The sequence below is a fragment of the Loxodonta africana genome, chromosome 14, assembly GCF_030014295.1.
Source record: "Loxodonta africana isolate mLoxAfr1 chromosome 14, mLoxAfr1.hap2, whole genome shotgun sequence".
In the NCBI taxonomy this organism is placed as follows: Eukaryota; Metazoa; Chordata; class Mammalia; order Proboscidea; family Elephantidae; genus Loxodonta; species Loxodonta africana.
In genome coordinates, this window is record NC_087355.1 from 12,575,192 (window position 1) to 12,588,567 (window position 13,376).

At 38.7% G+C, this 13,376-nt stretch overlaps 1 protein-coding gene across 1 annotated transcript in view; it reads left to right on the forward strand.

The window, feature by feature from the left end:
• The window catches only part of NKAIN3 (sodium/potassium transporting ATPase interacting 3), a 403,169-nt gene extending 400,534 nt beyond the window's left edge, over positions 1-2,635 (forward strand). The window contains exon 7 of the mRNA XM_064268301.1: positions 2,441-2,635. Within this exon, the coding sequence (XP_064124371.1) occupies positions 2,441-2,535 (95 nt within the window). The 3' untranslated portion in view covers positions 2,536-2,635. The remainder of the gene's footprint in view (positions 1-2,440) is intronic.
• The last annotated feature ends 10,741 nt before the right edge of the window (positions 2,636-13,376 follow it).

The window sequence follows — 13,376 nt, forward strand, 5'->3', positions numbered from 1 at the left end:
GTAAACCTCTAATATTATTTTAAATGTTGCAATAATTAAGAAGTAAACTTTTTTAAAATTATTTGTTTTGTGGTAATAATATAAATTTTGGTGAAGAATAACATTGAGGTAAAAAAAGAAAACAGTATCTTACTAAATTAGGAAGCATGTTAATAAGACATGTATTTGGGATTTGGGTACACAGGCAATTTATAATTATATCTCAAAAAAGCAGCAATTTTGTCAATGAAAATAGAAATTCTAGTTTTTGAAATTTATATATATGTTATGCACACACGTTTAGGATAAATGAAATAGAATAATTTTTTTGATGAGACTGATGTTGAAAAAAAAAGAATTTCAGCAAGAGAAAATACATTTTCTCTCTTCACTTCTCTTCATCAGAGTTAGGAATATTTCAGCCTTTGAAGAACTATTTTGGGAGTTAACCTGTTTCCCACATCATAAAATATGAGCATTTCTGTAAAAGAGTTGTCTACATTTTAGTTGCATTGCATTTAAGATCAGTCAAAAAACTTAAACTATTCAACAAATGAGGTGCCCCCAAAAAATCAGCTTTTGAAGCTTTTAGTAAATTGCAACAATTGAAAGCTTATAAAAAGGAAAATTGAAATATATCCTCACAAACAAGGAGGGGAACTGAACAAATTAAATAATGACAGCTCAAATGTTTTACCAGATTTAACTTTCAAATTTTATATTTTACCTTTGAAACATTTCAACTTCAGAGAAGAATCTCTTAATGGAACTTCTGTTTTTAATTGGACAAATTTATTAAAAAAAAAAAATTTTTTTTTTTTTTACTACAATGAAAAGAAGTTGATTTAAGAAGTCCTAAAATTTTGCAGCATCTGGGTATACAAACTGTTAACATTCTTGGCTGCTAACCAAGAGGCTAGAGGTTCAAGTCTAGCCAGAGGTCCAGGTGGTGACCAACCCTGGAAAAAATCAGCCATTGAAAACCCCACAAAACATAGTTCTACTGTGACACACATGGGGTCACCACGAGTCAAAACTGACTCAACAGCAACTAAAAAATAAAAAATATATATTTGGTGAAAAGAACCATAGATACAATTTATGTTTTTGTTTTATAAACTTTTTGCCAGGGAAAGATACTCTGAGTGGAGACAAAACAACAGTCACTGTGGAAATATTTGAGCTAAAATACATTGCATATATCATCCACTTAGCAAAATTGCTTGGCACTTACCAGTACCGATAGAGAAAATATTGCTTCAGTTAAAAACACTATGGTTTATAGAGAATCACTGTTCACTAAAATGTCTTTTTAGCTGAGAACATGATACAATCAATGTTCTCATACCATATACCTGAATACACATACACACACATGCATACCCACTCCCGAGAGTACAGTATTCCTATATGCCTGTCCACAAGTTAATGTCAGGGTGCTATAATACAACCAAAGCTTAGTTTAAAGTAATTAATATTTTTAACAAACCATAACAAAAAAAAGAGGTGAAACAAACTAAGATTAGCCATGAACATTACAACTGGAAAAGAAACATCAAAGCTTTGACCAAAACAGAAAGAATATCACAAATTATAGTGAGTCTATAGAGATTGTGAGCCTTGACCGTGCTACCAGAGAGGAGATGAAAGCTTCTTTGCAAAAGGCAGACACCTATTTCTCAAGGATGGCTTGAGGACAGAAGGCATGGAGATAGATTACGTGACTTCTCAAAGTCTTTTCTAAGGATGCAAAAAATATTCTTAAGAAAAAAATACTTGATTCTGGCCATAAGAAGAGATATATAGGTAGAAAGGGATTATCTGTACGTCTAAGGACAAACACACTATTTAAAATCTAATGTTATTTAATGTTACTTCATTTTTCACTGAAACCAATAACAACTATGATTTTTCAGCCCCTAAGATTTTTTTTTTTTTTAAGATGGGTTGCCAAGAGTCAAAATCATCTGAGCAATGGGTTTAGACTTTTTGTTTTTTGTTTTTTAAATTTTAAGCTTTTTGCATGTTACTCAAAATTTTTCCATTTTTTAGTCATTGACATTTTTAGTAGTCCTTTACATTGAATAAAAGGTCCCTGGACAGTACAAGCAGTTTATAATCAGCTTCTAACCTAAAGGTTGGCGGTTCTATCTCACCCAGTGGCACCAGCAAAGAAAGGCCTGGTGATCTGCTCCTGTAATTATTACAGCCAAGAAAACTCTCTGCAGCAGTTCTACTCTGTAACGTGATGGCAGTGGGTTTGGTTTCTTGGTTCTGTTTGTGTTTTGGTTTTTTGTTTGTTTTTTTATTGTTGTTGTTTAAATTGAACACATTTTTCCATTTTTTATGATAAACAGATATTTTGTTAATATTGTTTTTATGTATTCTATTTTAAACATGGTCTTGTGTGCATTTTTTTCACTTACACTTTGATTCATATTGGGCTATGTTATATTTTCAGTTGATTTCATAGGAGGACTTGATACACACTCCTACTACCAAGATCATATTGAGTTAAAGCCTGTTAAACCTGTAAGTAAAGGTGTGATGATATGAAAAATATTAATCCTTCTAACTTGGCCAAAACTAACCAACCCTAAAATAATTTGGACCAGCTACTACTAATCATTCATTTAATATTCCGCTCATGTTTTAAACACACCTTTCCCATGTTATCTGACATCATCATTACTACTCATTCCAAAAGGGATTTGGTGTAGGTAGCATGAGTTACATTTCTAAAATATTTTTATTTCCCTTGTCAGTAGTTGATTGCCAAATTAGAAAAAGAAAATGGAATTATTTAGTTTTCAGAAGACAGAATATGTTTGTTGGGAGAAGCATATTGGAGGGAAAGGAGTGAGAGACCCAGGTCAGAACGCAGGCTTTACGTGTGTGGTCTCAGGTGCCTTCCCGACCTCAAGGAGACTTGATTCTATCATCAATCAAATAGTTCCACAGATGTGCGTGTGGGTGGAGGGGATAATTTATGTTTAGTATATGCAAAGTGGCTTTTCACCTTCCTAGAAAAGAATGGATGCTAGGTAATCAGTGATTATTATATTCAAGTATTTGAGTAACAAGTTCAAGTTTTCTAGGTCCCTCAAGGGCATGGAAGGAAGCCAAGAAAAGAAAAAGAAAAGCACCTAAAACTAGACAGTTTTCAGTTGAGAAAGAAATAAGAAAGAAATCTTGGTCACCTGACTGACAAAATACCAGAAAACAGGGAAACAGATATAGTGACTACATTCCTTGGAAACTCTAAGGAGCAAATAGACTCCTGTACAAATAGTAGTAGCTATCGTGTGCTGAGCACTGTACACAGATTATCATACTTAATTCTCATAAAAAATACTTTAAATTTCTAATTAATATCCCTATAAATAAGAAAAGTGAGGCTCATAGAAGTTAAGGCAACTTTCCCAAAGCCCTACTATTATTAGCAAGTGGTGGCCCTGGGATCTTTCCTGGATGATAAATGATCACCTTGCCTGACATTGTGAACTGGCTTACAGAATTCCATGGTAATAAGCCACTTAAAACAGCCCTAAGCAGTTTACTTGAATCACTGGTATAATAAACATGTATGAAAGACTCCATCTGCTGCCTGTTTGCCATGATGGATCCCGCCCAAATTTGCAACTGCCACCCAGCCTTTTTGGGGATGGAAACCCTAAGAAGTCTGCACTGACTGCCCCTCCGGGAAGGACAACATGGTGGCCGAGAGAAGCCGAGAGCATACCCAGACACCCAGGCCCTTTGGCACCTGCAGACAATGACAGAATGAGTGAAATTCATTAGGGCCATACGAGAGGAAGAAAAAATTATTAATGGCAGAAAAATGGAATTAATTTTATTCTGGCAGAATGATCTAAAGGACACAGGGCTCACAAGCTGTAAAATCAGCACTGTGTCTGTCACATGACAGATGGTTAAAAACATTTTCGTTTCTTAAAGTGAATCTAATTTGGAGGAACGTTCACTCCCTCCCACACTCCGGGACCAGTCACCACCTCATTACTCATGCTTCATTGCTTGGGAAATGACGTGCTCCGAAAGCTGACATGGATTCAGGGAGCTTGGAAGGAATTATGACAATAACAAAGATGATCAGCTCATTGCAAGTGAGAAAAGAACTGAAACAATGCCTAGTGTTGACTTGGAGAGTCTTTATATATTTGTTATGTGGTCCTAGGATGATGAATGATTTCTTTCATCTCCACTGTGAAAAAAAATTACTCAGCAGAGAAATCGCAACATGAAAAATGTTGGCCAGATATATAAGAAAGAGCTTTGTATTAGGAAAGGTTGTTAAGAACTGCAATTGATTAACGTTGATAATGGAATCTCCTTTCTTGGATGGCTTTACAGAACTGACACACACATACATATGGATTTCAACAGATTCTTCGGTGGCATGGCCCAGAGGCAGATAACCTCAATTTGTGGTCTCTAAAAGTCTCCCAGCTCTGTGAATCAAGAATACGAAAAAAAATTTTTTTTAAAAAAACCCTCTTAAGAGCACCTAAAAATCTTTGCTCTACTCTGCTATCTTCTCAAAGTTTCACCCCACAACCATGCACTGCTGAACTGTCCTGTTTTGCCGAATGTAGCGTAAACTACAGGCTGCAGGAAGCAAGAGAACCAGTTTCTGCTTTGACAGATTATGCATGTTATTACGTCAGATGACTACGGAATGCCTTTCAGCCATGAAGGAATCAGGAGTCTGAAAGATCAAACTGAACTTGAATTAAAATCATTGCGCACAAAGCAGTCTAAGAGATCTTATCTGCGCTCCCACCAGCCTGCAAATCATTTGGCATTTTCCAGCAGGTGTCAGCCATTCAGCTAGATTTCTTTTTTTCTACCCAAAGGAAAGGAAATTCATTTTTTTTTTAATTTTTTTAATTGTACTTTAGATAAAGGTTTACAGAAACTAGCTTCTTATTAAACAGTTAGTACACACATTGTTCTATGACATTGGTTAACCACCCCACGACATGTCAGCACTCTCCCTTCTCGACCTTGGGCTCCCCATTACCAGCTTTCCTGTCCCCTCCTGCCTTCTAGTCCTTGCCCCTGGGCTGGTGTGTCCCTTTAGTCTCGTTTTATATTATGGGCCTGCCCAATCTTTGGCTGAAGGGTGAACCTCAGGAGTGACTTCATTACCAAGCTAAAAGGGTGTCCAGGGGCCATACTCTCAGGGTTTCTCCAGTCTCTGTCAAGCCAGCAAGTCTGGTCTTTCTTTTTGAGTTAGAATTTTGTTCTACATTTTTCTCCAGCTCCGTCTAGGACCCTTTATTGTGATCCCTGTCAGAGCAGTCAGTGGTAACTGGGCACCATCTAGATTTACTGGACTCAGCCTGGTGGAGACTAGTCATTTGGACTAATCTTTCCCTTGCATCTTTAGTTTTCTTCATTCTTCTTTGCTCCTGAAGGGATGAGACTAGTGGAGTATCCTAGATGGCCACTCATAGGCTTTTAAGACCCCAGACACTACTCATCACAGTAGAATGTAGAACATTTTCTTTATAACTATGTTATGCCAATTGAGCTAGATGTTCCCCGAGACTAGAATTCTTTAATAAGGTCCTTATACTGAATTCCATTTTGCCCACCTCCGTGATGTCATAACACCACCCAGTAGCAGCCAGGACAAAAAGCCAATCTTTTATACTAAATCATTAGAAAAGGGAATGAATGCCGATTTTAAACTTTCATTTTCTTTAAACTCCATGGAGTACAAAGCCAGGTTTTATGAAGAAACAAGTTTATTAAGGGGTATAGAAAATCGTTACCATATTCCCAAGTATATGCGTGTGGGGAAGTTAGCTTTCTACTCTAGATGGGTCATTAGAAGCAGACAGTCCAATTTTAGGGAATGCTGCAGAGTAGTACCAGAAAAACCAACCAGTCAAGAAACAACTCTGACTCACGGTGAGCCCATGTGTGTCAGAGTTGAACTGCACTCCACGGGGTTTTCAATGGCTGATTTTTCAGAAACAGATTGCCAGGCCTTTCTTCTAAGGTGCCTCTGGATGGGCTCAGTTAGCAGCTGAGTACGTTAACCATTTGCACCACCCAGGGACTCTGAAGAATGGTACAGGAAGCACTATGTTTCATGTTTTGGTTGTGTTATTGCTTGGAACCAGAAAATATACCTTTTAAGAGCCCACAGTCAAATGTTGCATAAATGTGTATACACAGAAGAAAGTAAGCACACCCATACACACACACACCCCAGAAGTGATACAGAGAGAGACATAAAATGATAACTCTCTGTCTTTAACCTGTTTTCTTTTGTACTTGGTTAGCTTACAGACGTTCGTATTTATCTAGGTGGGGGTTTCCAAGCTATGTAAAATTCTGCATTTTGTCGGTCCCCTCTGGACATTCTTAGTAGGTGTAGGAGACGCTTACAGGCCTATTAGAAGACACACTTTAAAAGAGTGCTAAGTACATTTGATGGGGAAAAAAATGAGTCTCTTCAATAAACAGTGTTGGGAAAATTAAGTATTCACATGAAGGAAAATGAAAAAATTCCCATGCCTCACACCATATAGAAAACAAATTCACAATGGATTAAGGACCAAAGTGTGAAAATTAAAACCATAAAATTCTTAGAAGAAAATGCAGGGCCTAGATGTGGGGCCCAGGTTTTAACAATGGATTATCTAATACAATAACAAAAGCACAAACAGCAAAAGACAAAATAAATGGGATCTCAGAAAAATTAAAAAAGCTTCCATTCATCAAAAGACTTTACCAAAAAACAGTGAAAAGACAAATTACTGACTGGGAGAATATCTTCAGAAACCATATATGTGGTAAGAATCTAATAACCAAAATATATACAAAACTTTGACAAATTAGCAACAAAAAAAACAAATAACCCAATCAAAAAATGGGCAAGGAAATTGAACAGATATTTCACCAAAGAGAACATTCAAATGGCCACCAAACTCATGAAAAAGATGCTCAACATCATTAGCCCTCAGAGAGATGTAAATCAAAAGCACAATGAGATACCATTTCACTCCCACTAGGATGGTTACTATTAAAAAAACAGAAAATAACAAATGTTGGCAAGAATGTGAGGAAAGTGTAACCCTTTTCCATTACTGGCAGAAATGCACAATGGTACCGCTGTTGTGCAAAACAGTGTGGCAGTTTCTCAAAAAACTAAAAATAGAACTACCGTATGACCGACCCAGCAATTCCACTGCTAGGAATATGCACAAGGAACTTGAAAGCAGTGATGCAAACAGACATATTTACCCCAGTGTTCATTGCAGCATTATTCACAATAGCCAAAAAGTGGAAACAACCAAAATGCCCATCAACAGATGAATGGATAAACAAGATGTGGTACATACATACAATGGAATACTACTCAGCCAGAAGGAGAAATGAAGTCTTGATACATGCTGCAACATGGGTTGAGGCTGAAGACCTTATTGTGAAATAGGTCAATCACAAAAGGACAAGTACGACCTCACTTACATAAAAAGACAAGAAAAGGCAAAATATAGAGACCAAAGTTTCTTAGTGCTTACCAGGGGAGGAGGGAGAGGGAAAGGGACAATTGCTGCTTACGGAGCACTGAGTTTCAGCTTATGGTGATGGAAAAATTGCATAGATCAAGGGTACTGTTGCATAGCCAATTAACCTAATTGCTGTCAATAAGTTTACACCTGCAAAAGTTGAAATGGGTTTGATTCCTTGGTTTGGGGATTTAGGGTCCTGGTTTCATTGGACATCGCAGTTAATTGGCCTAATAACAGGTTTAGTGCTTCTATTCCACCTCCTAGTTCATTGTGTATTGCCTTGGGTCTTAAAAACTTGCAAGCAGCCAACCAAGACACAACAATTGGTCTGCATTCACCTGAGGCAACAGAGAAAGGAGAATTAGGAATAGGAGGAGGAAATGGAATGTATGGCTAATTGCCTCCATAAACAACTGCCTCCTTTGCCATGAGACCAGAAGAGCCGGCAGCCTGGCTACCATTACTGAACATTTTAATCAGATTCTATAGAAGGATCCTGATCGAAAGAGGGGAAATCTAGAACAAAAATTTAAAATTCCCATGGACTCATGATCTATCTATATGGGATCAAATTGACAATAGCAACTGTAAAGATTAGATAGGAACCTTAGGGGTCAGTGACTTTATGTTAATGGGGAGGAACAACTCAGAAAAGGAAGGTGAGAGTGGTTGCACAACTCAATATAATCAATGTCACTCAATTGTATGTGTAGAAATTATTGGTGTATGTTTTGCTGTGTATATTCTCAACAACAAAAGACAAAATAAACCATAAAAAAAAGTTGAAATGGCAAAAGTTGTGTGATAGATATATTTATGACAATTAAAAAAAAAACAAAAATAGCAGCTGCCGAGACTGCTTATATATAACCAAACACCTCATGGGTTTTGTTATCTTGGTTTGGAGGTTTAGGGTCATGTTCTCATGGGATATCTTAGTTAGTTGACCTAATTGTGTTCAGAGTTTCTGTTCTATCTCCTAGTGCATTGTAGAGTGCCGAGGGTTCTAAAAGCTTGCAAGCATCTATCCAAGGTACAACAATTTTTCTCTATTTGCCTGAAGCTACAGAGGAAGAAGAGTTAGAAAGAGGAGGAAGAAATGGAATGTGTGGTTAATTGCCTCCACGAACAACTGCCTCCTTTGTCATGAGACCAGAAGAACTGGATGGTGCCTGGCGACCAGTAGTGAACATTTTGATCAAAGGTTCTATAGAAGGATTCAGATCAAAAGAGGGAAAATGCAAAAGAGAATTTCAAAATCCCCTAGAATCTAGAATCTCTGGAGTCATGGAGGCTGGATGAACCCCTGAAACTACTGCCCTGAAATAATCTTTAAACCTTAAACCAAAAATATTCCCTGAACTCTTCTTAAAACCAAACAACAGTTTAGCTTAAGTAGTAAAAAATATCTGCCTTGAGCATTGTGCCGTCTGAAGAACTAGCTGTATGGGATCAAATTGAAAACAACTAGAAAGATTAGACAGAAAACTTAGGGGACAGTGAGTTTAAGTTAATGGACGAGGAGCAATTCAGAAAAGGAGGGTGAGCATGATTGCACAACTTGAAGAATGTAATCAATGTCACTGAATTGTACCTACAGAAATTGTTGAATTGATGTACATTCTGCGTGTATATTCTCAACAAAATAAAATAAAATAAAGTATATATTTTTTAAAAAAGATCACCTTTATCCCTCAGGTGGACAAGTAGCTTGACATAAACCCATACTGCTATGAAAGAGATGGAATTTCAGAGAATATCATAATGAGCATCTACATGACTTTAAAGTTTGTCAAAATCATGAGTGATGTATTTCCATGAAAATGGTCAACAATTGGATAAGTGGGAAATTTAAGCTCTATGTAGCTTAAATTCTTCACCTATAAATAATTAGCAGAGAAGTTCATTGAAGAAAGACAGCAGCGGAATTCCAGAACTAAGTTCTACAACAGGGGTAGGGCGATCTGATTGTGTTAGAAATGTCCTCGAAGAAGACGCTGCATGACTGCAATTATGCAAGACTCAGTGAAAACACTCTCCCTGAACTCTGCCCATCTTTTTTAGTCAAACTTTTTCTAAGGCTTCCAAATGAGAACTTGATTCTTCTCTGGTATCTTGACTCATCTGATTACTTTGCTAGAGGTTAATTTTTCTTCATAAAAAGACCTACTTGGTATGTGGCCCCTGGTATGGAGTAGTTGCTATTGCAACAAAGTACTAGAAGACAAACCTAACCCCCATTTCCAACTGGCTTCTTCACGCGGGTGCAGCTCTCTCACATGTTCTCACTGCCTGCTCTCCATGCCTAACAGTCCAGGCCCAAAGGGAACCTACATCTGATGGCCAGGCTGTTGGATAGAGGGAGACGTGGTGAAGTCTACTTGCTCTCTCCTGAGAACAGCTGTTTTGTATCAGTATCCTCATAAGCTGGTGCCAGGCCATTTTGCATTTATAGATCTAGAATAAGAACCGACTAGAAGGATGAACTAACCTATTGTATGTGACTACATGCTCATGTGTGCTGTGTGTGTGTGTGTGTGCATTTAAACACGTGTCCACACGATGTGGCTGGGGAAAGAGGTGAAAATGAAGTGCTTTCAAACCCTGATTAAAAGCCAACAACCACCAGGGATGCGTTAGCTAACTGCAACTGCAGGAGTAGCCTGGAGCCTACAAACTGCATTTACCCCATCACGCCACCGTTTCTTGACCAAGCACCTAAAAACTAATAAAATAATAACTCTCTGTCTTTATCCTGTTTTCCTGTTCCTTGATTGGCATTCACACATCCATATTTATCTAGAGAGAGGGAGTGCCCAGCTATGTAAAGCTCTGCATTTTTTTTTGTCCCCCATGGGCACCCTGAGTAAGGTAACTGTAATCTGCTCATGGCGATGGTTGGTAGCTGTTGCCATTACTAAGCATGGAGTTTCATTCCCCTGGGGGCCTCCATCAGTCCCTAGAAATGGCAGGCACTTACAGAGGCATTAGCATATCAAGAGTGCAGAGCAGGAGAAATCTAAAGCACTCAATGGCTTCTTCATTGTCTCCAAGGAGAGGTGTGCTTCCCTGCATCTCTGACTCACTTAGCACAAAGGTGTCAGCGCTTAGGGCTTATTTCTCTCCCTAGTTTTGGAGCTCTTTCCCTTTGTCGGTGCCATTAATAACTTTGGGATCCATTCATAAGAATTTGTCCCACCGGTTCAGGGACTACAAAAGAAACACATCTTACTGTGTAGACGGTTGATCATCTAGCAATGAAATGGCTGTGTTGCTATAGCTCACATGGTTCAGATGCGTTCAGTCCATGTAGCACTGTCCTTGTGAGGACTGAGAGGACAGCTGGCCACAGGCAAGAGGGTCTGCAGTGACCCACAATCAGACACCTGCCCTCTGCCTCTCTGGGAACACACAAGCCTTCTCTTTTGACTTGTGGCCTCACTCACTGCCCCAGAACCTTGCAGAATCAGTTTCTTATGCAGTCTCATGAAAGTCATGAAGCCTTTTCCAAAATGAGAAAGGCTGTATCTAAATGGGAAACCCTGGTGGCGTAGTGGTTAAGTGCTACGGCTGCTAACCAAAAGGTCGGCAGTTGGAATTCACCAGGGGCTCCGTGGAAACTCTATGGGGCAGTTCTATTCTGTCCTATAGGGTCACTGTGAGCCGGAATCTACTCGACAGCAGTGGGTTTGAGTAACTGAATGATGCCCTCCAAAGAAGCTGTCAACTCTGACCTTCTCAGAATTCCCAGGACTTCTCAGTACCTATCATTGATATCAACTACAAGAAAATACACTTACGCTATTGTGTGGCCATATGGTCCACTGCTCCCCCCAAAAAATTAATCAAAAGCAACACAAATAAAAATAAAAACATTTTGCTCTTTTTCCGAGAACTAGTATCCTCTGATTTAAAAATTAAAGGCAAAGAACATAAGCCACATTTGATGTTAAATATGTATTTTTTATTTTATACTTACATCAAAAAATATTTATAATCCTCATGACAGGTTCTGGGAAGAAATAAAACATAGAAAAGGACATTCAATACAGAGAGGAGTATAAATAGAAACACACCCCAGAAGTGATACAGAGAGAGACATAAAATGATAGCTCTGTCTTTATCCTGTTTCCTTTTGTTCTTGATTAGCTTACACATGTTCATATTTATCTAGGTAGGGATTGCAGAGCTATGTAAAATTCTGCGTTTTGTCTGTCCTCTATGGACATTGGTAGTAAGTGTAAGAGACTCTTACAGGCCTATCAGAAGACACACTTTAAAATAGCATCATTGTCTCATTGCTTGATTTCATTCCGCTTTGCGGGCAGGCACTGACAGATAGCAACTCACATGTCTACAAACATCTGCAAAAGAAACAATATGATCCTAAGTATCCCAAAACTCAATCTGTTCTACCAACCCATTGATCAATCAGAGTCACTAACAGTGGGACAGCCAAACACTTCGTGCATCTGGACGTGATGCCAAACGTCCCCTGGTTAAGAACCACTGAGTCGCAGATGCATAGAGATGTGTTGGCGAACTACACAACGTCTGCGATTTGCTTTAAATTACCCTAGCAAAAAAAAAAAAAGCTGGATAGATGAAATTTGATTACAGTAATTTTTATTTTAATTGAAGCTGGGTGATGAGGGTTCATAGTGTTTTATTTTTTTTTAAATCAACCTGTTAATACAACCTAAAGCAGGGTTGCCAATAGGCTGTCCTTTCAACGGCTCGTCTCAAAGCTGCTTCACTGTCTTCTTTGAAAACAGTGGAGCAGTCCAAAGGGTATCAAGTCAAATGCTCTTCTCAGTGGGAAAAACCAAAACCAAGCCAGGTGCCATCAAATCAGTTCCTACTCATTGGACCCATGTGTGTCAGAGCAGAACTGCTCCATAGGGTTTTCATGGCTATGACCCTTCAGAAGCAGATCGCCAGGACTTTCTTCTGAGGCACCTTGGGGCGGGTTGGAACCGCCAGTCTTTTGGTTAGCAGCCCAGCACTTAACCATTTGCGCCACCCAGGGAGCCATCTTAGTGGAAAAAAACCTATCATCAGACCTCCTACTGCTTTCAGAGGGACAGTAGCTGGGATAGCCTCACTCCTCACAGACCTACACCCCAATGCCTGATAAAACACTCCCAGATTTCCTACCTGGCATCATAGGAGCAGCCTCAGCCTACTTCACCGATCCATGTCTCTACAGCTCAGAAACATAAACTCGTCACTATAAACAAAGCTGACATTAAAGATAAATATACTGGGCAACTGGCAGTGCCCCCATACCCTCACCAATACCACCAATGACAAATAAAACACCTTCTCCTCTTGCCTTGTCCCCACTTTAGAAGACATCTCTGTGTGTTGGGTGGATAACTGGACTTCACGACTTTGAATCTGCCTTCTAACTGGAAGATTGTGTAAAACTATAAAATTCCACCATTAGAATCTCATTCCTTTATCTTTCACATTAAATCTCTGTTAAAATACAAAGGTGTAAGAGGGTAGTCATTTGGGCTGTTATTCAGAACTTAAAGAAATAGAATGTCAGAGAATGTGGTAGGAAAAGCGGGGGGGGGGGGGGACTTGAGGAGCCCGACTCCTGAGGGGTGCAGGAAAGAAGATATTTTACAAAGAAAAGAGTGGCTACCAAAAAGCAAAACTGAGAAGTTGGGAATTTTTTTTTAATTATTTCAAATTATGACTAAAAAGACCATGCCAAGCCATAAAGAGAGACATTTAACTGAGTTAATGGAAAAGAAGTTGCTAGATGTGTATATAAAATAATGTAAAACACAATACCGACTGGCATAACACTTATAATTTAGTTGGAGGGAGAAAACTTAC